The 25,523-nt window shown below is 40.1% G+C and overlaps 1 protein-coding gene across 1 annotated transcript in view; it reads left to right on the top strand.

The window, feature by feature from the left end:
• Positions 1-25,523, top strand: part of grin2da (glutamate receptor, ionotropic, N-methyl D-aspartate 2D, a) — a 231,559-nt gene that overhangs the window by 159,311 nt on the left and 46,725 nt on the right. Inside the window, exons 10-13 of the mRNA XM_033974905.2 lie at positions 11,233-11,358; positions 15,192-15,304; positions 21,978-22,094; positions 22,509-22,669. Coding sequence (XP_033830796.2) covers positions 11,233-11,358; positions 15,192-15,304; positions 21,978-22,094; positions 22,509-22,669 — 517 coding nt within the window. The remainder of the gene's footprint in view (positions 1-11,232; positions 11,359-15,191; positions 15,305-21,977; positions 22,095-22,508; positions 22,670-25,523) is intronic.

Genomic DNA, 25,523 nt, shown 5'->3' with positions numbered 1-25,523 from the left:
TCCAATCCAATCCAATTTGGAACTTTTCTGGCAAAAGCAATCGATCTCCTATAGTTACATAGACCTTAAAGGGCTCACATTACTCTGTTTCCTCATCACAAACAGACCTGGAGTTGTGTTTTGTTTCATTCACATGTTTAACACACAAAACCTGTATATTTAGGCTGAGTTTGTCTCTCGTTTTTTGTTATTGGACTCAAATTTGAATGAGATAAAGTTACCTTCTAGAGTTGTGGGGTCTTTGTGATTTGTTCATACTAGTCAGGGGCCCTTTCATATGTTTAGCTTTATGGCCATAATACTCCTTAGCACTGCTTCTTTGGGTAAATGCTCAATGAAGAATAAGACAGTCAAATTTATCTGGGAGCTTCTCAAACAATGGTCTCAACAGTTCACTTACACATAACTCTGGTGCAAACATTTTATTTGTGGGTTTTAGGCATAGGGTGTGTATATAAACGGACACAGCTAACCTGCTAGCCGCTGCGCTCCAAATAGGAAGTGATCATGGGCACGCTTCTTGCTCCATCGACTCACTTTACATTGTCAGGCTCATCATTTTGATCTTAAAATGTTCATATTAACCCGCTCCATGTGATCCTAGCATCCTAGTCATTCCAAGTTATTTTGCTATTGTGCCGGCAAATCAAGATATGAACATTAATAACAGAGAAATCAGGCGCCTTCTGTCCCTGGGGTCTCTCCTGCTAGCGTTAGCAACAGGTTTGATTGACAGTGTTGCTAAGAGCCTGCTAAGGAGCGTTACTTTCAACAGCTTCGCTCCGGATTGGCTCTTTGGTTGATATGATACTTGGTGTTGGAACTCGGCTCCAAATTGGCTTTGATGAGCTTCATTTGACTGGAGCCGAACACTGTGACGTCCTACTCACTTAGTCCTCTTCTTTATACAGTCTATGGTTTTAGGTGACGAAAAGTTAGGACTGTCTCATAGCAATTTGCAATTTAAAACCAATGATCATATATTTTTGGATGGTCACATGTTCTGTCACAGTGGTTGAGTGACTAGTACTCTGTGTTCTAGCCTTTCTGTGTGGAGTTTGCATGTTCTCCCTCTCTGGCTAATTACATTGAAATGAGAGAATGCATTGATACGGATCGCCACAGTAACTCGCACTATGAATGCTCTTTTGCTTGGAATTTCATGAATACCAGTGACATATATAATGTTAATGGCATATGGAACATTTCAGGTAAAGCAATAAACTCTGCATGGAGACAAGCAGGTGTCAGACGCGGTGCCCCTTTAACCACTTTAGCTCATGCAGGTGTTATTTTCACAGTGCTCGTCACTTCGCGTGTTATTGTGTTAGTGTCTGTAACGACCCTGTATAATCCTGAAATACTAATATTTGTACAGGCTGTGATGTGCCAGCTCCACCCTGTGACCTCACAGTGTGGAGCGGGAGGATGACATGTATTTTTCACTCTCTTTGTCTTTGACTTAGAAAGAGTCTGGGATTTGCAGCGACCCAGATTCACTTTTAATGTGGTTCCATTCAGACGAGCATTGACTGGAGCTGGGGTGCTTTGTTCCTCCTCTCCAAAAGTACAGCGCCGGCCTTCAAGATGGCCGCTCTGCTGATAAAAGCCTATGATTTGGAAATGCGCTTTGAGTCATTTGAGATATTCACAGTGTGAGTTTGGGCTGAGAAAAAAAAAAAATTGAAATGAAACCGAGGAATTGAAGAATATGAAAGTCACAAGTAAAAGAGAGAGAAGAAAGAAAAGCATAAAACATTACAAAAGAAAAATAACCATGAATGCACTGGGTGTATAGAGCACAAAATACTTAAAGCTTCTGTGATTTTCACTGTCTTAAAAAGCACAATGTGACATTTCATAGTTTTGCAGTTGACATTCAAATATATCTCTCAGTGACAGTCAGACCACAGTCAGAGCTCTGCAGGTTACAACATCTTACAAAACTAGATCAAATTTTACATAACATAAAAAACAATGTAACATTCACAGTTGTTTTATATATATATATATATATATATATATATATATATATATATATCTCTTGCGAAACGTACCACCCTCCAAACATCTACACCAGCGTCCAAACATGCCGTAATTCAGAGCTCTTTAGTGAATCCTGTGTAGTGTTTTGTGTCTGAGTCCTCTTCATTGGCCTGGCTCTAGATAAAGTCCCTCTCATCTCTCCATCTGTCAGAGTGGCTTTAGGAGACTAACTCAAATCTGTCTGAGGAAAAGCACTACAGGACTACATCACCCTCACCTTTAAAGTGCAGCTAAACACTCAATCTACTTAACTGATACTAAACTATATGGGTTTATAAATACCACTGTCTACTGTCCCTAGTCCCAAGAGCGTGTGCTGCCTCTAGTGGCCACGAATGTCAACTACTATGTGATATTACACAGAACTGGACTGATTATAGCTGCAGGGGCAGAGTTTGAAGTGTGGATACCGGTTAGACCAACTACAATCTTCCTCGTATGTCCCTCCTCCCCCTCACTCTCCCCTTTAATCCTCCAGACTCCGCCCCTCCTCCCCCGTCACTCTAATTAGTCCTCCATTTGGACATATTTTTCATGGCTTCAGCTTTTCAAAAATCTTCAACAATTTCTGTACTAATTTTGTGGAATAATTATCTTACTCCGCTAATACACTGTGGAAACTGTGCTTGATTTTTTTTTATCATTATTATGGTAACCACTCAAATTTAGTCAAAATAAAAACCTTAATTCAAGCAGTGTAACTTATTTAAAGGCTGCATATTGAGAGTTGTGTTTTATTTCATTCACATGTTTAACACGCAAAACCTGCATATTTAGGCTGAGCTCTTCTCTCAAACAGAAAACACTCTGTTCCACCTTGTGATGTCATCATGTGGCAATACAGGAAGTGCTCCACTGTGTCATTTCAGCTCTGGAATTGCTAATCTCTACTGAACTAAAGATAAAAGGAGCTGTGAACATGAAAACTACCACTTCATGACATCACAAGTTGGAATAGAGCATTTTGAGCTTTGGTGTTACTCAAACATGTGTGAATGAAACAAAACACAATTCCAGGTCTGTTTTTGAGGAGGTAACAACATTATAACATGACTTAAAGCTCCAGTCCATTTTGCACAATACAGGAAAGAATTTAAGATTTGTCCATTTTTATTTTATTGATTTATTTTTAATTTAAATAGAAAACTATATAAAGTAACTAACGGCTATTCTTAATTCAGGCATTTTTAACTCTTAAAGCTACATTTTTTTCTTTTGCAGGGTCCGTTTGTCTATGTGCTTTGTGGGTAGAGAATGAACAGTCCATTGGGAACTATCAGAGCCAAAACAGAGAGAGGGAGAGTTAAAGACGTGTTAGAGAGGTCAAAGTTCAGAGAAACAATCAGACTGGGAGGAAAAAACTCGAGAAGACGCAGAGATAGAGAGAGATCGAAAAAGTCTGGCGTAAAGAGCAGCCTGTTGTGGCAGTTTGGATGGATGTTTCTGCAGTGTAAGAGGAGAGACAAGGACAGGGACACGGGGAGGGTAAACCGATGGTAAGAACTGCAGAGGAGGACAGGAACAGCATGTGTTTGGAAGACTGAAAGAAAGGAGTGAGTGAAAGGTGACAAAGAGGGAAGAATGTGGCAAGACTACCTGTCAGTCAAACGGCTGTTCTTTAGCATTAGCGATCCTTTTTGTCAGACTTCAGAGTTTGTTTACATGGTTTACATGTTTCACTTCCTGTAGACTTCCTCACAAGCATCACGTGATGGTGTAGTGATGGTGTAGTATAGTGATGGTGTGGTGTAGTGATGGTGTGGTGTAGAGTAGTGATGGTGCAGTGTAGTGATGGTGTAGTGTAGTGATGGTGTGGTGTAGAGTAGTGATGGTGTAGTGTAGTTATGGTGTGGTGTAGTGATGGTGTGGTGTAGAGTAGTGATGGTGTAGTGTAGTTATGGTGCAGTGTAGTGATGGTGCAGTGTAGTGATGGTGTAGTGTAGTGATGGTGCAGTGTAGTGATGGTGCAGTGTAGTGATGGTGTAGTGTAGTGACGGTGTAGCATAGTGATGGTGTGGCGTAGTGATGGTGTGGTGTAGTGATGGTGTAGTGTAGTGATGGTGTAGTGTAGTGTAGTGATGAGAGATGGTGTAGTGTAGTGACGGTGTAGTATAGTGATGTGTAGTATAGTGATGGTGTAGTATAGTCATCGTGTAGTATAGTCATCGTGTAGTATAGTGATGGTGTAGTGATGTTGTAGCAATGTTTTAGTGTAGTGATGATGGGGTGTGGGCGGGAAGGGGCGTTACCTCGCTCTGGATTGGCTCTTTGGTTGCTATGATACTCACAGTCTGCTCCATATCGCCCCCTATAACTGCTCATTTGACTGAAGTCGGACACTGCAGGTGACGTCACACACACTTGACCCACTCTATTGACCAGTGTGACCCCGCTGATTTATGGCAGTTTTTTTTGGTTTTGTGTGTGTTTTCTATGTAGTTTCTGCCTGTTTTTTGCCTTTTTCTATTTCCCACTGCACACTCTACTAATACATGTTGCACAGGAGATAATGACCTGTTGTTAAGTCATTATAAAACCGTGTATGGAAAAGCTTTTAGTCCAGTTCTGCTTGTTACAGACACAGTGTAAACCACCAGGTGCCAAAGGTTCTGTACAGCAGCAGATGTGTGTGTTTATAAAACATACAACAACGCTAAAAAACACAAGACAACATGAAGTGTGAGTCCAGATTAAAGGTGAAACTTTACTGATGGCTCGTCCTTATCCTTGACCTGCTTGTCTCCATGGATATGTTATTGTTTTCTCCTGGAATGCTCCACAGTATGGCATTAAACATATGTATCTCCAAACAGCAGTGCTTCCCAAACTGCAGTTATTTGTCCAAAAGCGTTAGAACAGTTCAGTTTAAGAGTTTGAGCACTTAAATATAATAATTGTGAACGTTGTCTGCCTATAGATTGTATTTCCAGGTGATAGAAATACTCACTCAGACAGATGTGTAAAACTTCCCATATATTTTTAGACTTGCAGTTTGCAGTATTAGACCTCAGTGTTATCTCGTCTCCCTATAGCTCAGCGCATCCAATTTAAACCCCCCCCTGCACCAGTATTCCCCCTTGTCCCGGTTTAGCGGAGTCTCACTGGGGCTGGGGCAGGAGGGCGGCGGGATGGAGAACGGGGGGGGGGGGGCAGACTGGGGATGGTAATAGAAAAAGTGTCTCGGGAGCTGAGCCAAAAGCTGTAATTAAAACTTAGGAGTATGAATATATAAAGTGCCATAAAACCTAAAGGACTCCCCACGACTGAGGCACAATCCCATTATTTAAACTGACCTGAGAAATCTAAAATATATAGACACAATAGACACAATACACATAATAGTTTACTTTATATCATACCTCACGGCCTTCCTCCTGTTTGTCTCCATGGCGATGTTATTGCTTTGCTTGAATGTACCACAGTATAGATTTATCTGTCATGCATCAATTCAGTTACAGATGTTATTATTGCTTAAAAATGGTGGTAGTAGCAGCAGTAGTCGTAGTAGTAAGTAATAGTAGTAGTAGTACTAAGTAAGTAGTATTCTCTGTGGTTCTAATTCATAGTGATGTTGAAGAAGTAGTAGTAGTAGCAATAGTAGTAGCAACTGTGGTAGTAGTAGCAGTAGTAAGAATAGTAGTAGTATTGCCTATGCTTCAAATTCAAAGTAATGTTAAAGTAGTGGTAGTAGTTTTAATAGTAGTAGTAGTAGTAGTAGTAGTAGTAGTAGCAGTAGTAGTAGTAGTAGTACTAACAATAGTAGTAGCATTGCCTGTGCTTCCAATTCATAGTGATGTTGAAGTCATAATAACAGTAGTAGTAGTAGTAGTAGCAGCTGTGGTAGTAGTAGTAACAGTAGCAATTGTAGTAGAAGTATTGCCTGTGCTTCAAATTCAAAGTGATGTTGAAGTGGTGGTAGTAGCTGTAGTAGTAGTGGTAGCAGTGGCAGTAGCAGCAGTAGTAGTAGTAGTAGTAGTGGCAGTAACAATAGTAGTATTATTCCCTGTGCTTCTAATTCATAGTGATGTTGAAGTGGTAGTAGCTGTAGCAGTACCGGCAGTAGCAGTAGCAGAAGTAGCATAGCATACACTAAAAGTATTAATATAGTGTGGCAGTATTTCTTGCCTTGTACACTTAATAACTTCCAATGTACTTCTGCGATGTCTCAGTTGGGATTTACCTCTTCATTTTATCGGCTAAAATGCCACATTTAAGAACAGCTTTAATCTGACATTTAAAATGATTTTCTATTTCTCCACTTATTGTGTATTACCAGGTTACTGCGTCCCCAGTGGCCAACACATCCTCCATTATCTACCGTGGACACTCACATCCATAATGCATGAAGCTAATATTTACATAATGTACGCTATGTAAGCTAGCGACGCACATCAGGTAGAGGTAGAGTGTTCTGTATGGAAAAGTTAATGAAAGCTAATGCTAATGTATTAATTTAACCGTACCACATCACCGGATTTAATGCAAATGTGACTAGTGACATTTTGGTGGAGTGTTTGTGCGGTGAACTTAGAAAAATGGACTACAGCCACTGGACCTTACCAACATGGCCGACGCTGCGGGGTCACGGTTGGGGTCATTGGTTTGGCTTGAACAGAAGGGGGGAAATAATGTTGTCAGAGAGTGATAAACGGCAGAGCGGATGTTGTGGAGGGAGGCCAGTGGAACATATTAACCCTTAGATTTAACCCTGTCACTATATAACAGCTGTATAGATTTACAACTGGGGGCCTATATAAATCTACTAGAATCATTTGCATCATTTCAGCCCTGGATTTGCCAAACTTTGAAGATACAGCTATTGTTTTAGCCTCATTGAAACTACAGCAGCTGATATTAGAGACTTTCTATTGACAAAAACAATAGGAACAATTTAAGATTATTCTTGAGTACTGTATAGTTGTAGAGTTCAGTTGAGGCTAAAAAAAATGCTGTTAAAGTTAAGAATACCACTAAATGACATCACAAGGTGGAATAGAGCATTTTGAGCTTTGGGAATACAGACAGTCTAATAATAAAGGGTATGTTTTTGATGAGAGAACAGTATTATAACACAGCTAAAAGCTCAAAAGAGTCCATTTTGTGTAATATAGGACCTTTAAAGATAGTACAGCAGATATGACATGTACTGTAGAAGTGATTCCAGTCCTGTTACCTATAGCAACCGTAATGTTAACAAGGGCCAAAACTAAACACAATTACACAATTTCTCTTTTGAAAAATAAGTGACAACACCTTTATCTTGTTAATTAGGTGTTGAAACTGTCAGAAAAAAAACCTTCCCTGTGAGAAAAGTGTCCTGCAACTCAACTCGCTACTTTCTGTATTTCTCTACTTTTCTTCTCAATTTTTGACGAACTGACACTTAATAATGAATATTTAGCTCACGTACGATCTTGCCAAAACCAAGTCATAATTAGAAAAACTTACAGCACATACGACTACTAGTTTGGTCTCTGACAATTTTACTGGATGTGTAGTAGTAGTAATAGTAGTAATAATAGTAGTAGTAGTAGTAGTAGCAGCAGCAGCAATAGTAGTAGTAGTAGTAGTAGTAGTAGTAGCAGCAGTAGCAGCAGCAGTAGCAGTAGTAGTAGTAGTAATAGTAATGATGAGGTGTGGCAGTTGTTAGAAGTTCTTTAATTGCCAGAGTCTCATTAAAACTGTTTTCAGAGAATTTAAACCACTGATAATGAATTATTATTACAATAGTTTATTTTAATTACTGCCTTAAAGTTGCTCCATTTGTTTTGTTTTGTTTTGATTTAAAATGACAGAACCTGTTTGGAACAATTCTTTTATTAAATTTAATTTGTACAAAATGAAAACAATAATCACAATCTTTAAAATGTTATTACATTTATGGACAGCACCAAAATGTTTTTTATGAACTTAGTGAATATAAACTTTTACAATGTAGGCCTGTCAAAAATAATCGATTCTCTCAAATCATCACTAAAACTAGTATTGAAACATACTCATTTGATCAAGTATCGATACTGACACAGTTACTTAGGCTCACACTGTTTCTTAATCTCTGTTCTAATGTAGTTTCCTCATCACAAACACACCACATGATCAGAGAAACTATTAGTGTTTAATGTTGAAAATTACATTCTATTCTTAAAAAAAAAAAAAAAAAAAAAAGTGGTTAATCGTTGTGTTCGCATAGACTTTATTAAAGGCATTTCTGGAGGTGACATGTCACCACCATGTTTCCATGGAAGTAGAAAGTTAAAACCATACCATAATATTTTCCATGGGTTAGAGTTACATTGCATACTGGTAACATACTGTCAAAGGAGCAACATTTCCATGGAAACGAGCAGGAAGAGGCCCTCCTCCAGCCCTAGTAAGAGGAGTCAGGTTTGTGGAGGAGCAAGCCCACTCACAGTTTTTGAAGAGTTTGTCAATAATAAAATGAACACAAAAAAGAAAAAAAAATACTAAAACATGTTTTTTGGCACAGTTACATACTGTGCCTTTAAGTATAAGTCCTATCCTTTTTTTTTTTTTTCATAGATATATATATAGGCTGAGATCAGGAAACTCATACATACTCATACATACACCATACATACATACATATTCTGTTGTGTGCACCTCGTCCTATGGACAGACATGACTGCACTGCTGAAGCTCTGGAGGGGCTACGAGCTGGAACGAATTATAATGAGGAACAGTACAGAAAAACATGCACATATAGCACAAGAAATGTGCAGAAGGCCACTTTAATTAGAGAAGGAAACAGAGATTTAAAAGTTTAGACTCAGGGGACTTTTTATTTATTTATTTTTTTTACAAAAGCTTCACAAAGTGTTGCTACAACCCAAAATATGTGGTGTTTGTCAGTTAAAGGACTTAAAGCCATAAGATTACTATTTCAAGTTTGCAGAGACAATCACTACGGTTTAATCCTGGTTTAGTCCTGGTTTAGTCCTGGTTTAGTCCTGGTTTAGTCCTGGTTTAGTCCTGGTTTAGTCCTGGTTTAGTGTCTGTAGTGGTTGGCATCTCTGAAATAGTCATCGATGTACAAGTTATAAACAAGACCCCATGTCACCTGGGAATCAGACCTGGGACCATCTGGCTGTGAGGCAGATTTACTAACCACTACGCTCCTCTTAAGTATCTTTTCAAAGGCAGATATAAGTTGGGCACATTTATTACCTGCTTAAGTTCACTTGAAAACTGTTCTTGTGAAAAGTTTCCGTTGGGAGCACTGCGGTGACCCTTGTTGTGATTGCTTTTAATCAGAGCAGCTCTTGATCGGACGCCCTGCGGAGACTCCAATATGTGAGGAAGATTAGTGAATACCTCCGTCACCTTCATCACCATCACGGCCTCTCCACGCGTCTGTCTGAGAGTCTCATTTAGACGCCTGTTTTTGATCAAATCGGCGCTAAGTTCCATAAAGTTTGAAGTCATTTGATTGGTTAATTTTAGCCTGAGGACACACACACCATCTCCTCCACGGTCTGCTAGTAAGAGACATATTTTTTATATATTTTTTTTTAGATTGGTGTCATGCTCTGAACGATTTTTAGTTTATTTTAATATTGTGATGAACCCTAAAACTACAAATACCTGTTCTGTTTTGAGTTTACTACAAACTTATCTGTGTGAAATAGTTATATTAACCTGCTCTACATGATCCTGGGGTTTTTATTTTAGCTGCAGGTTTGGTTGACAGTGCTGCAGGCTCTACCTTCAACAGCCTCACTCTGGATTGGCTCTTTGGTTGCTATGATACTTGCAGTCAGAATTCCTAATATGAAACTTGGCTCTAAATTCACCGCTATATCTGCTCTAACCTCGATGAGCTTCATTTGACTTGAGCCAAACTTGTGTGGGTTTTATAGATATTTATGAATTCTACTCAAATCAAAATCAAAATATTACACGTGTTGAATGGGGAAAGTACCAAACGAAGCTTTATCTCACTCTAAATACTCCTTAACACAAGTCAATACACTACTCAAGAAGTGTATTGATTCTTTGCAGCAGATGCCATCAACATTCATTGGAGGTGTGATGCTAACTAAAGGCTCTGCTCTGTCTGAGACTTTGTTAGACTTTAATCTGAGCTCCATTTTAACACAATCTGACCAGAAGGAACAGACTTACTTGAAACTACAACAGATGAGCGGATTTGTTCTTTTAAACAAGTCCCCAAATAACATCACAGTCACAAGCTAACTAGCATTAGTCAACAATTTTTCAGTTAGTCACTCTCATCTTTTTGTTGAAAATCAAATTCCTAAACAGGACCATGAATGTCCATTTGAGTTTTCAGACGATCTTAAAACGTTTTCGACTGTGTTTGATAATGTGTGCATCATGTCTCCATGGTAACTGCTCAATTGTCCATGATTACAATTATAGTTTCTTGTTGTGAATAATATTGAAACTCTTCAAAACTTTTTAACAATGGACGCACTACAAGTACCATTTTATGTTCAAACTGTTTCACGTTGTTTACCCCTGACTGTGAAACACTGCAGGTTCTACACTGAGCACCATGTAATGATCGACTGATTGAGATGAGAGAGATGCTTCATAGAATGAGAGCAACGTGGAGGGTTTGAGCTAGAGTTCACATTAAAGCTAGGGTTAGCATTAGAGCTAGAGTGAGGGTTAGAGTTAGCATTAGAGCTAGAGTGAGGATTAGAGTTAGCATTAGAGCTAGAGTGAGGGTTAGAGTTAGCATTAGAGCTAGAGTGAGGGTTAGAGTTAGCATTAGAGCTAGAGTGAGGGTTAGAGTTAGCATTAGAGCTAGAGTGAGGGTTAGAGTTAGCATTAGAGCTAGAGTGAGGGTTAGAGTTAGCATTAGAGCTAGAGTGAGGGTTAGAGTTAGCATTAGAGTTAGCATTAGAGCTAGAGTTAGCATTAGAGTTAGCATTAGAGCTAGAGTGAGGGTTAGAGTTAGCATTAGAGCTAGAGTGAGGGTTAGAGTTAGCGTTAGAGTTAGAGTTAGCGTTAGACTTAGAATTAGAGTTAGCATTAGAGCTAGAGTTAAGGTTATAGTTAGCGTTAGAGTTAGGGTTAAAGTTCGCGTTAGGGTTAGCTTTAGAGTTTGAGATAGAGTTAGTGTTAGAGTTAGGGTGTATGTTTCACACATGTTCCCTGATGTTCCCTGACTAACGTTTCCTCCTGTTTTTGTGTTTGCAGAGCCGTACAGCCCGGCCGTGTGGGTCATGATGTTTGTCATGTGTCTGTCTGTCGTCGCAGTAACTGTCTTCATCTTTGAGTTCTTCAGCCCCGTGGGGTACAACCGAAGTCTACAGAGCGCCAAAAGTAAGATATTACTACTGTTACTACTACTATTACTTCTCCTGCTTGTACTACTGCTGTTACTGCTACTACTACTACTTTTAATACTGTTACTGGTTAAACTGCAGCCTGAAGACCATCAAGAGTAAGATACTACTACTAATACTACTACTAATACTACTACTATCTAAAACATGCACAGTCAGATGTGTTGACCTGGTTTATGGTTAATATCTCTGTAATTACTGAGCCTATTCACATGAAACAAAAACTGGCACAAAGTTGAGCTTCTCTGTCAGTTTAAATGAACTAAGATAAAATGATCACAAAATGATCTTCACAGCAGCTTCAGAGCTGACAGACTGGTGTCTGTTCAAAGGACTTTAAGCCATAAGATTAACATGGTTTGTGGAGTTAATACTCGTGGATCAAAAGTTTGGATATTTCTTTCAAAAACAATACAGACAACATCAATAATAAAATAAAATATAGCTGCAAGCGGCAATGATCAGCCCTCACCTGTGCCCTTAATTTCTGTTTTTATGCTAACCCCACTACCAACTGTGAGGCACCTGTTTTTGTTTTTGTTTTGTTTTTTATTCGTTTTTTTTTTTTGTAAATGACCTGAAATTAGAAAACCACGAGTTTGAATTTGAGGCAAGTTTTCGTGAGTTTTTACCATTGTTCACTGGGTGGAAAATGTGGGGTTGGTCCCAACAAAAATGAAAAAGGAGGAAGAAGAATATTCTGATGAGAAAACATTGTTCCAGTTTTTGTTTTTTTGTTTTTTTTCATACACTCTCATTTTCTAAAAGCACTCGCACATTCCCACATCACAGAGAGGGTCCATGGTCACTGACGGGAAGTGTCTTTCACATAGGCCCCACCCCCTTTTTATGTTACATTTTTGTTGCATTATATTTTTATGTGGTCGCGAATGGCATGACTTGGCAAACGTGTTAGTGAGTGTTTGGAGCACTTCAGGGAGGGATGACGGGCGCTGATGTGTTCTCGTTTGTACTTCACCCACTTACCATTACAGTGTGTATGGTTTTGTGTCCTGGGTCAGTGCTTCCATGATGGCAACACATTCTTGTCCAGCTTGTGGCACGCGGCTTAATGAAGTGAAAAGGACTGATTGCAGCGGTTAGTGAGTATAAATTATCCAACAAGTGACGAGTTTCTCTTCAAAGTTCATGTACGAGGAACACTGTTGATGTGAGTAGTTTATTTCTCCATAGAAGCCAATCAGCTCCTCCCTCCCCTCTGCTTTATCCGTTCTGTCTCTGCCGTGGCGAGGAGGCTGAGGCGGGCGGAGGGAGGTGGAGGCAGGCGGAGGGAGGCTGATTTCAAACACAAATCATCACAACTCTTTTTAGTCTTTATTATACATTTGCCAGTCACAACAACAGTCCTCCGCCGCCATTCTGAGCGTGTTTGTGCTTAATTGACGAAACAGTGACAGCGTGATGGCAGTCATGTCGCCACGGAAACCAACAACCCGCCGAGAATGAAATGATTTGGGATAATGATGGGGGATTTTTATTTGTTATGAAATGAATGAGGTGATAATATTGTGAAGTGCAGAATGAGATGCAATGTGATAAAAAAAAAAAGAAAGACTAATTAATTATTGTGTTCATTCAAAGTGTCTTTAACCAATTTGAACCACATTCAAACTGGGAAAAACATATGTAGCGATGTATTACTAGCGTTACAGACTTCTCTATCTCCAGACAAGAGGATGACACCTCGAACTGACTCTAAACATAAATGCTATACTATGGAACATTCAGTTTACATGAAAAAAAATGGTACAGCGCCTTGAAATAATAGAGATTTATTTGTGGTTAAATTAAAAGTAGCATATTTCAATAGAATTTACCGACACACACTGGAACTATAGGCCCCAAATAGTAAACAGAGTAGCCACACCTCAAACTCCGCCCCTGCAGCCAGGTGTGTGTGATCAAAAACATCTGGCTGTGTTCTGTGTGATGTCACCAACTACTTAAATCTGCACCACCCACTGAAGGCAGCACACTTACATATTTAACACTTAGACTTAGACTTAGGCACACTTACATTTAGACGTTTTTGACCTGAATGCTTCATATTTTTACCCAGTTTGCAGTACAACTACTACTCCAATGACAGTGGTGGAAGAAGTACCTCACCTCTGTATGTTTTGTTTAAAGTAAAAGTACAGATACTGGAGCAAAAAATACTCAAAAGTAAAAGTATCACATGAAAAATTTTCTTAAGTAAAAGTATTAAAGTATCTGTTTAAAAAAGTACTTAAAGAACAAAAAGTAAACGTATTGTGTGCAGATTTTGAGGTCACTTCAGATGTCGTGACTTTGATAAAGATTTGTAAAGATTTTTGTTGCTGTTTTTATTTGTATATTTTTTGTTTGCTCAGATTATGATAAAAATAAACCCCCAGTCTTTTCTGCAGGTCTCAAAAAATAATAATAATGAAAAAAAACTTTTACATTTCAGTCGTGTTCAAACATGAAGTGAAGTAAAAGTAAAAAGTAACCACTTTAAAATCTACTAAGTACAGTACAGATAATAAAGCAGATGTATTATACAAAATGCACTTTCCAGAGCTTTTGACTAGAACCATGTTCAAGTTGTTTATTCTCATTGAGCCTCTGAAGTTGTTTTAGGAGTGATTCATGTTTGAGTAATATTGAATCCACTATTTTTAAGGAGTTATTTTGCCGATCTACCACTGTGTTCACCTGCAGAGGTACACACCCACTGTGACATACGCACTTTCTTTCTTCAGTTTTATTTTATTAATCGGTGATACTTGTAGGATTCAGCAGCGTTTTGTAGTAATTTTTGTACAAATAAAAGGCTGCTCTCTAGTGTGATGTGCTGCTATCCATAGGGGGCGCCGACAGCACGCGGCGCTTTGTTGTGATGACTTTAACGGCGACGTCAGCTCCCATTGGACACTGCATTTTCTAATGAAGTCAGCGGATTTGTTTCTTTTATTAAATCGTTTTAGATGAATGTAACAATTTAAACATAACACAAAGATCCACGGGGGTCAGAGATTATAACTTTAGAGCAGACACAAGCGCAATACGTCTGGTTTAAGTACTTATGTTATGTTCCACCACTGCTCTTAAAACACTGTTTACACTGTTTTATTTGGGAGAAAAGTGTATTTAGTGTTTTAGTTCCACTTTAAGTTCAGTCATGAGAGCTGAGGACTGAATAATTAAAACCTCATTTCAACATCTCACCACAGAATAACAAGGAGACAATGATTCAATTTCTACAAATGTGCCCACAATCTAATATGGTCCAGCAAACCCATGCATAATGACACAAACACATTTAAATCTCATTTCATAAATACTGAGCTCCGTTATAGTGTCCGTCAGTTTTATTGTCTCACAAAACTGAAGCCATCGAGACACTAGTTTGTAAACTGCAGAAATAATTACTATATCTGAACTCCATTCTTCTCACCCCAGTTCAGAAATTCTGTCTAAGCAGATCTCGAGGTCAGAATAAGTCCGCCGTGTGCTGTCTGCGGCTAATCTGAAAGCGTTTTATTCGCCGATAATGAGTACGCGTTACCATGCTGGTTTTTGGTTGTTACCATCAAGCTCAAACTCCGCTCTACGAGTTGTAAAAAGTGCTTATAAACTCATCACTGTGAGTTATTAGGATGCTCTGAATGCATAATGTAAGTGAGGAGTAACTTTGGACACCTGCAAACTACATTTTAAGACAGGAAAAGTCAGGGACAGGCCTTTAAACTACAGGCTGATTTTGTCCGTTGAAAATGTGTATTTGAAATGTGATTGATAAAGTGTTTTGTTTTGTGTGTGCAGAGTCTGGGGGGTCAAAGTTCACCATCGGGAAGTCGGTGTGGCTGTTGTGGGCTCTGGTCTTCAATAACTCTGTGCCTGTGGAGAACCCCAGAGGAACCACCAGCAAAATCATGGTGAGTATTTGGCAACATGAGCTGTTAAAATGTGGTAAAAGAAGTTTTAGAGTTTTTAGAATGAAGTGGTTAGTATCAGAGACGTCAGAAGGAGGGGGTAAAGATAATATGTAGTGCAGCTCCCCAAGAAGATTTTTACTTAGGGAAGAATTTGGTGCTACATCCCTGGTTAGTAGTATTACTTGTAGTATAAATAAATAAATAAATAAATAAATACATACATACATACATACATACATACATACATACATACATACATACATACATACATACATACATACATACATACATACATACATACATACATACATACATACATACATACATACATACATACATACATACATACATACATACATTCATAAGTAGTAGTAGCAGTAGTAGTAGTCATAGTTGCTGTAGTCATAGGTGATGGCATAAGCACTATTTGTAGTACAATATTTAGAAGTAACAATGTTCAGTAGTACGAGTAATAGTTGCAGTGGTAGTAGTAGCAATAGTAGTAGCATTTGATTGACAGTAGTACAGTAGTTGCAGTTGTTGTAGTAGTACTATCGAGGTTGATAGTATAACCACTATTAGTAGTATAATAATTAGCAATAAAGTAGCGTAATTAAGTAGTGTTCAGTCTCTTCAGTAGTAGTAGCAGTAGTAGGAGTAGTAGTTGTTGTTGTTGTAGTAGATAAATTTTTTTAGTTGTATACTGAAAATGTACCAAATATTTTGGTAAATGCCAGTGGTGGATCTGGCTTGTCTCCAAGGAGATGTGATTGCTTTGCCTGAAATGTTCCGCAGTATGGCATTATATTGATCTATACTACTCTTTCTACGGCGATGGCTCACTGTCAGAATTCGTGTTTGACCAGGTATTTTCAAACTGAACAGGGGTGGCAGACCCTCCACTAGAAATGTTACATAGTGAACCTTTTACTATAACCTTTTACTTTTTTATCCTTGAAATAGCAGTGGTTGTACTAGTCACGTTCTTTAAAAGCCAAAATTTGAAAGCAATTATCAGCCAGTACATGTTTGGAAAAATTGAGCACCATTTTGTGATAATTTCAGTCGCAAAGGAAACTCTTTCACTGCAAACTGCTTCAAATGGGTTGTCAAAAAGCACAAAAGCAGAGCAGGTAATTGGCTCCGAGCAGAACTTGTATTATCCAATTCACATTATATCCACGGGACTTCTCTCTTTTCGCTCTTAAATTCACCCGTGTTTTCCACCACCTACTACTTGTACTTGTTGCTAGCACGATCCAGTACAGTACATGCTATTTGTACGTCTACCGGCGCTTTACTGCAGAGGAAGCGCCGGTCCTCTGCAGGTTAGGTCTTTTAATGCCCCTTCCCCCCGAGTGAGAACAAGGAGAGATTTTGTTCAAAATCGACTTTTTTAGAAGAGAGTGATTGCATAAAGAAGTGAACTAAGCGAGTGTGACTTCACCCGCAGTGTTCGGCTCCAGTCAAATAAAACTCATCGAGGCTAGCGGAGTTCCATATTTGGGACTCTGACTGCGAGTATCATAGCAACCAAAGAGCCAATCCAGAGGGAGGATGTTTTTAGTTTGTTTACCGTTGGTTTGGCAGGGAGTGGGCGATTAGCAACGCTGTCAGTCAAACCTGTTGCTAACGATAGCGGGAGCCACCTCGGGGAAAGGAGGTACCTGATTTGTCTGTTATTAATGTTCATATCTTGATTTACGGAAACAATTGTGAAATAAAAACACCAAGATCATGTTTTAAGACCAAAATGACGAGTCTGACAGCAGCAGTTACAGAGAGAGGAGCCAGTTTTTCAATAGAAAGTCAATTGGAGCCAGAATCGATTAAGCCGGAAACGCGTCCATGCTCACTTCCTGTTTAGAACGCGGCGGCTAGCAGGTTAGCGATGTCCATTTATATATACAGTCTATGGAGTCAATCATGCTTTTTGAGTAATCTTTATTCTGTTTTTGAGACGTTATTGCTTTGATTTAACCTCGATCTGCTTAATTCTCCGGTTTTATTTTCTCCGGTTTTATGAAGCTGTGTTAGATGAATGTTGTGATTTAAAATGTCCAAAGTGTAACGTGCAGATCCTCGTGTGTCAGAGATTATAACTACAGAGCAGACACGAGCACAATAGAGCCGGTGTAAAGCTTTACTCCACGTTCGACTGCAGCAGGTGAGACGTGAAAGACGAACTGAGAGTTTATTTTGTGAGTGTTTCCTCTGTAACAAAGGCAATCATTTTAAGAGTTCATTAAGCGCTCAGTCGAGTTTACACATCTGGGTCAGAGACAAAAGAAGAGAGAGAGAAAGAGGTGTAGACAAAGAGAGAAAGAGACTCACAGAAGAGAGGGTGAGGGAGGGAGAGCGAAAGAAGAGAGAAAGAGGTGTAGAAAATGAGATGTATAGAAAGGGGAAGAGAGAAGGAGTTTAGACGTAGAGAAAGAGAGGGAAAGAAAGAGACAATAGGTGGGAAGGAGGGAGAGTTAGAGAGAGAATACACGGGTATATAGAGAGAAGGGGAGAGAAAGAGGTGTAGAAAGAGATAGAGAGAAAAAAGACAGAAGAAAGGCAGAAAAGAGAGTGGCATGTGGGAGAGAGAAGAAAGGGAGAGAGACTGAGAAAGATATGTAGAAAGAGAGAGGATGACTTGGGGAGTTAGAGAGAGGATAAGGGGATATACAGAGGGAGGGAGAGAGAAGTGGTGTGGATGCAAAGAGAGAGAAACAGAGAGAGAGGGCAAGAAAGAGACAATAGATGGGGAGGAGGGAGAGAGAATAAGGGGATATGTAGAGACGGGGAGAGAAAGAGGTGTAGATAGAGATAAAGAGAAAGAAGACGCAGAGAGAAAAGAGAGCGCAATGTGGGAGAGAGAGAGAAGAAAGGGAGATGAAAGATGTAGAAAGAGAGAGAGGATGGATAGGGGAGTTAGAGAGCGGATAAGGGGATATACAGATGGAGGGAGAGAGAAGGGGTGTGGACATAGAGACAGCAAGAGAAAGAGAGGGTGGAGAATAGATGGGGAGGAGGGAGAGTTAGAGAAAGAGGTGTAGAAAGAGATAAAGAGAAAGAAGAGAGAGAGAAAAGACCATACTGTGGGGGAGAGAGAGAAGAAAGGGAGAGAGGGAGAGAAGGAGATCTAGAAAGAAAGAGAGGATGTATGGGGGAGTTAGAGAGAGGGAAAGAGAAGGGGTGTGGACGTAAAGAGAGAGAAAGGCACTTAACCCACTTTGCCACCCATTGTCTGCATACACGGGCGTATGAATGTGTCTCTCTCTTTTTCTCTCTCTCCCCCTCTTCTCCTTTTCCCTTTCTCTTTCCCTCCTCCCATCCTCCCTCTCTTTCTCTCTCTACCTCTCTCTCTTTCTCTCCTTCTCCCCCTCCTCCTCTCTCCCCTCTCCCCTCTCTTCTCTCTCTTTCTCTTTGTCTCTGTGGTTGAATTCCTTCGTAGTGACTGTGTTGTTAAAGGGGGATTTTATATAGGGAGAAATAGAGTGAATATTTGTGTTGTAAAATGCCCATTAAAAACACACTATGGGCTTTAACTGTTATACCACCACCAGTGCAGTATTTTGTATATTACCTACCTCCACCCTCTTCAAACAACCCTCCCTCTTTCTCTTGTCTATCTCTCCCTCTCTTTTCTCCCTCCTTCTCCTCTCTCTCTTCATCTTTTCTCTCTCCCTTAAGCCTCCCTCTCCTCTCTCTCTCCCCCTCTTTTTGTCTCTAATTCTCTCCCCAGAAACCCCTCCCAGATCTGCTGTAGGACGCTTCTCTCTCCCTCTTGTTTTCCCATCCTCCCTCTTTTATGTCTCTTTCTCGTGGTCTTGCTCCCCCTCTCCTTGCCTCCGTCTCTGTCCCCTGCTCTTTTTCTCATCCTCCTCTCCCTCTCTCTCCCTCCCTGTGTCTGGATTTCTCTGACATGGGCTTAGACAACTCTTAGATCTGCTGTCGGACTCCTCCCTGTATCTCCCCCTCTCCTATCTCTCTCTTTTTTTCTCTCTCTCCCTCCTTCCTCTACCTCCCCCTCTCTCTCTCTCACTGTCTTCTCTGTCCTCTGCATCCTTCTGACATGGGCTTATGCGACATAATTCTCTCTCAGATCTGCTGTCTCCCTCCTGTCTCTCTCGTCCTCCCCTTGTCGTGCTCTCTCTTCCTCTTTTCTTTCTCTCTCTCTTCTTCCCTCCTTGTCTCCTCTGTGACAGGGACTTATGCATAAAGCCTCTTCGGATCTGCAGTAGGATTCTTCTCTCTCTCTCTCTCTCTCTCTCTCTCTCTCTCTCTCTCTACCTGTTTCCTTCTGTCTCCATCCTCTCCCTCCTGTCTCTTTACCTTCTCACTCTCTCAATCTCCTCCTCTCTTTCTTTCCATCTCTCCTGTTTCTCTCTCTTTCTCCTGTCTCTCTCCCTCCTTTCTCTCTTGCTGTAGGACACTTCTCTCTCCCTCTCATTTTCCCATCTTCTCTCTCACTCTCTCTCTTTCTCTCTCTCTCTGTGTCTCTCTCTCTCTGTCTCTGTTTCACTGTCTTTCCCATCTGCTGTCTCTCACTCTCTCTCTCTCCACCTCTGTCTCCTCTTGTCTCTCTACCCTCTCGCTTTCTGCATCGCCTTCTCTTTCTCTGTCTCTTTTTCTCTCTCTCCCCCCGTTTCTCTCCATTTCTTCTGTTTCTCCCTCCTTCTCCTTTCTGTCTCTCTCCCGCCTCTTTCTCCCCCATTTTCTCCTCTCTCTCTCTTCTTCTCTCTCGCTCCCCTCTCTCTCCTCCTGTCTCGCTCTTCTCTCTCTCACTCTCATTCTGTTTCCCTCCTCTCTCTTTCTCTCTTGCCCTCCCTACCCCTCTCCCTCCTTCTGTCTCTCTCCCCCTCTCTCCTTCTCTCCCTCCCCCTCTCTCCCTCTCTCCCTCTCTCAGATCTGCTGTAGTCTCGCTCTCTGATGTTCACTTCTACAAAGCGCTCACATAAGTTGACACGCGTCCAGGCGCAGTGCATGATGGGATTTATTTATTTGTGTTGGACTCAGTGATGAAGAACGCTGTTTGATTTTCAACTAAGAGTTCATTTGCATAATTTACATGAGGAGAAGAGAGATGAGGTAAACGAGTTAAACGAGGTATTTCTCAGCTGTGACAGTGAAACGCTCCGTGTCTGTGCTCATATTAAAACATCTTCTCTAAAGTGGTATTAGCAAATCTGTTTCATATGGGGATTGTAAATGTCCCATACTGTAACTATGACTACTAACTATAAGTAATAATGTGTTCAAAGGCACAAAGACAGTATGCCAGTAGAGGGGTTTGAACTGGCAACTTCCAATTCCCTCCTATATAAGCAAATACTGCCATTGTGTCTCCAGTTACTCATCAATATAGTCAAGTACAGTGAAGTGTCTTGCCCAAGGACACAACAGCTGTATACAGTGATAGTAGCAGGGATTTAACAACCAACTGAGCTACAACTGCCCTCCTGAACTGTTCGAAATACATTTAATAGAGGTTCAATAAATGGAGCTATAGTTCATACTACTACTGTTACTACTACTACTATTACTAATCCACTACAACTGCTAGTACTACTACTACTACAACTACTACTAGTACTATTGCTCAGTATCTCTCATCCTCCTCTCCCTCTCCTCTCGCTCCTAAACCGCCTCTTTCCCTCTGTCTGCCCCTCTCTCCCTCCCTCTCTTTCCCTCTCTTCTGCATCCCTATGTCTCTCTTCCTCTCCTTCTCTCTCCCTCTCTGTTCCCCATGTCCTCTCTGTCTCTCTCTATTCCGCCTCTTGTCTCCCACTTCCTCTCTCTCTTTCTGTCTCTCTCTTCCTCAAATTTGCTGTAGGACTTTCCCTCCTTTATTATTATTTATTTTTTTGACCAAATTTTTATTGTTTACATAATAACAACAACAGAACAACAACAAAAAAATAAATTAATTAATAAAAAAAAATTTAAAAATCATCCCGAGCTCATGGTGATATCCTACCCCCCCTCCCTGGGCTCCACATGTACAAGATCAAAACATTGCATATTTGTCTGTGTGTATGCGCACGTACACTTACAAAATACATAACAAAATACATACTTCCAATATGTGTACATACATATTCACTCACCTATTCCATAAAACATATATATGCGCGCACATTGTATATGTATTCCTATCCCTCCTTTATTATTGATAGATTTCCTCTCTTCTCCTCTCCTTTCTCATCCTCCTCTATCCTTTGCTCTTTCTCCTCACTCTTTCGTCTGTCTCTACCTCCTCCCTCTCCTGTCTCTCCCCCCTCCTGTTTCTCTCTCTTCCTCCACCTATCCTTTTCTCTCTTCCTCTCTCTCTTTCTCTTTCTTAGGTCTGCTGACTGTCTCCTCTTTCCCTCCCCCTTTATTAATATGAATATCGATCGATTTCCTCTTCCTTCCCTATCTTTCTCTCTCTGTCCCTCAATACTCTCCTATCTCTCGCTCTTCCTCCTCTATCCTATGCTCTCTCTCTCTACTCTCTACTCACTCTCTTGTTTCTCTCTCTTCCTCGCCGTCCTTCTTTCTCTCTCCCTCCCTCCTTTATTAACATGAATCCTTCTTCTCTGTCTCCTCTGTGTTGGCACTGTTAGATTCTCTCTCTCCTCTCCTTCCTTTGTTAATATTAATATTAACAGGCGCTCCCCCTCTCCTCTCCTCCCTCGTTCAGGTGCTGGTGTGGGCGTTCTTCGCTGTCATCTTCTTGGCCTCGTACACGGCTAACCTGGCTGCCTTCATGATCCAGGAGGAGTACATTGACACGGTGTCCGGCCTCTCCGACAAGAAGGTACGACACGCATGTCACAGGTCAGAGGTTAAAGGTCATTCACTGTACACGTGCTCAAATGACACGAGAGCTACTGGGACTATTAATAATATATATATAAAAAAAAAACATGACACACAGTCAGATTCTTGTTGGAAATGTTGCTAAAGGATCATGTACATTTCAACTGGGAATTGAACTATGAGTCTTTAGGCTATTTGCCCCATTTCACTGTTACAATGTTAGATCAAAAGTGCCAAATCTTTATGGCAACAGTCCAACAATCCACCAATCCACAAAACAACAAAAAAAAAAGGGGGGAAAAATACGATTCAGTTCAATGTATTTTTTTTTTTTTTTTTTTTTAAGCAATGAGACAAAATGAGTTGGGTTTAACAGCTGATTTTGGTTTCACTTTCACTTTGTCCCCCTCAGTTCCAGCACCCCACGGAGCAGTACCCTCCTCTGCGCTTTGGGACCGTCCCAAACGGGAGCACAGAGGAGAACATCCGATCCAACTATCCCAACATGCACCAGTACATGATCCGAAACAACCAGAGAGGAGTGGAGGACGCCATAGACAACCTCAAGACCGGGTGAGAACATGCGGTACAGAGGAGGAGCAGTGGATATATGGTACAGAGGAGGAGCAGTGGATATATGGTACAGAGGAGGAGCGGGGGATATATGGTACAGAGGAGGAGCGGGGGATATATGGTACAGAGGAGGGAGGGGGTGTTACTACAGAAACTGATTTTTTTTTCCCATATTTTGACCGACCATTTTGGCTGTAACTTTTTTGGTAAATGGTCTGCCACCTGCTTGTCTCCACAGCAATCTTATTGTTTGCTTGAAATGTTCCACATTATGGAATTAAAGCATGGACTGTGTAAAAAAGTGGACTAAGTGAGTGTGGCGTCACCTGTAGCATTTGACTCGAGTCAAATGAAGCTCATTGAGGCTAGATTAGTTATAGGGGAGAATTTGGAGCCAAGTTCCATATTTATCCAACCGCGAGTATCATAGCAACCAAAGAGCCAGTCCAGAGCGAGGCTATTGAAGATAACCCCTCTAACTTAGTATGATGAGAGCAAACCTATTGCTAATGCTAGGGGGAGCGACCTCGGGAAAAAAGGTACCTTATTTGTCGGTTATTAATGTTCATACCTTGATTTACGGACAAAATTGTGAAATAAAAACACCAGGATCATAGAGCGGGTTAATATGAACATTTTAAGACCTAAATGATGAGTCTGACAGTAGCAGTTACAGGGAGAGGGGCCACAGTTTTTCAATAGAAACAGAATTGGACCCAGAGTCATTGGAGCCGGAAGCACACCCATGCTCACTTCCTATTTGGATGCGGCAGTTAGCAGGTTAGCTATATCCATTTATATATACAGGCGGTGAATTAAACATATGTATCTTGTATGTATTCTCTTTTTTTCTTTTTTATTGTTAAGAAAATATGTTGAAAAACATGCATTCTTACTGTGAGCCTGGTCTCCTCTCCACAGATCTGACCTGCAACTTGTTTTTTGGCATTGCTTGTTGGTATGTTTAATGTCAGACTGTTGAACATTTTAAGCAACGCTGTGAAATCTCCATGGAGACAAGCAGGCTCCAAATCCTCCACTAGGAAATTTACACAGTGTCGCTTTAATTTGGTGTAATTAGCTCTCATGAAACCCGAGGACCTGAACATTCATATTTAACAGAGTGCAGTCAAATCATTTGGGTTTTTAAAATGCAAATACAAAACAGTCAGTGAGGAGGTTTTAAAGTGATATTTTAACCAACAATGAAACATGGCCACAGGGTTAAATGTCTGTAATACTTTTTATTTTGACGCTCGACACCTTACGGAGCACCAAAGACGACATCATGGGAAATAAATACATACCTGAACCCATGTTGAGTTTAGGGGTGTAGTCGACAAAAGAGATTCTTGGTTGACTAAACACGTCCTGATCGATGAGTCTCCACAGATCTGACCTGTAACTTCGACTAGCGATGTACCTAAAAACTAAACTTTTACAATCTGCTTTTATAGCTTTTAAATTATACTGCTGTGTCCGTATTAAAATCATATCTAGGACTGTCATGTTTGAGTTATCACTCTTTCCACTTCATGACATCATCAAGTGGGAATCTAGAAGAGGTCGTCTCAGTTTTTAAAGGTGTATTGTGTAACTTCTCTAGTGGAGGGTCTGAAACCTGCTTCTCTCCATGTTCCACACTATGGTATTATATTTCTGCATAGAGACAAGCAGGTAACACCAACAGGCCAAGTTAAATATCAGATCTATGGAGAGGCAAGCCTGCTCACAGTAAGAATATATGTTTGACAATACATTTGATTTGCAAAAAATAAATAAATAAATAAAAAATTCTAATTGAATACATGCAAAATAGATAAGTGGATGCCATATTGTGCTACTAAAAAGGGGGGCATGGCAAAAATTCTTTAAAAGTACTATGTTTCTGTATGTATCTGACCCAAACTGCACTTACAAGACTACACCTGCAGGGGGAGTTCATACAAAAAAAACTACTATTTTTTGCAGAAAGATGTACTAGAAAACATTGTATTTATATATAGACAGGTTAAGTTACTATGTAGACTACCAGTCAAAAGCTTGGACACACCCTATTATTCAACTTTTTTTTTTTTCCTCGTTATTTTTACTACTTTCTACACACAAGACGACAAATATATGAACCAAAATATATGGAATTATGTAGCAAAGAAAAAAAGAGAAATAACTCAATATATAAATAATTCCATATATCTTACTTCATATATTTGATGTCTTCTGTGTGTATAAAATGTAGAAAGTTATAAAAATAGAGAGGGGTGTGTGAGAGGGCGTGTCCAAACATTTGACTAGTAATGTAAATTATATGTATATTATATCTGCTGTTATCCCATAGAAATCTGTAACTTAAATATAACGATTCATTGACTAAGACTGAATTTGGCAGAGTAAGACTCAACCAATTAATTGACTAAACAACTAAAAGCCTCTAGCTGTAGTTGAAATGTATTTTTAAGAATCATTATGTCATGTTTGGTACTCCATAACACTCCAGTTCACTTCGCCTGAGGACAGCTCTTCATACAACTGTACTTTCTGACATAATTTTTACTTTTAGCCATCCATCCAGTGAGTATATGGTGCAGAGGAGGGACAGTGAGTATATGGTACAGAGGAGGGACAGCGAGTATATGGTACAGAGGAGGGACAGTGAGTATATGGTGCAGTAGAGGGTTTCTCATGTTACTACGGAAACAGATTTTTTCCTCCACATTCTTGACTGATCATGTACGTGCACTGTGTAACTTTTCTGGTGTATGGTCTGCCACCTGCTTGTCTCCATGGCGATGTTATTGTTTGCATGAAACATTCCGCATTATCCATTTCAACCATCGACTGTATAAAGAAGTGG

Source organism: Periophthalmus magnuspinnatus, chromosome 11, assembly GCF_009829125.3.
Source record: "Periophthalmus magnuspinnatus isolate fPerMag1 chromosome 11, fPerMag1.2.pri, whole genome shotgun sequence".
In the NCBI taxonomy this organism is placed as follows: domain Eukaryota; kingdom Metazoa; phylum Chordata; class Actinopteri; order Gobiiformes; family Gobiidae; genus Periophthalmus; species Periophthalmus magnuspinnatus.
Note: the sequence above shows the minus strand (reverse complement) of the source record. Positions and strands in the feature narration are given on the sequence as shown.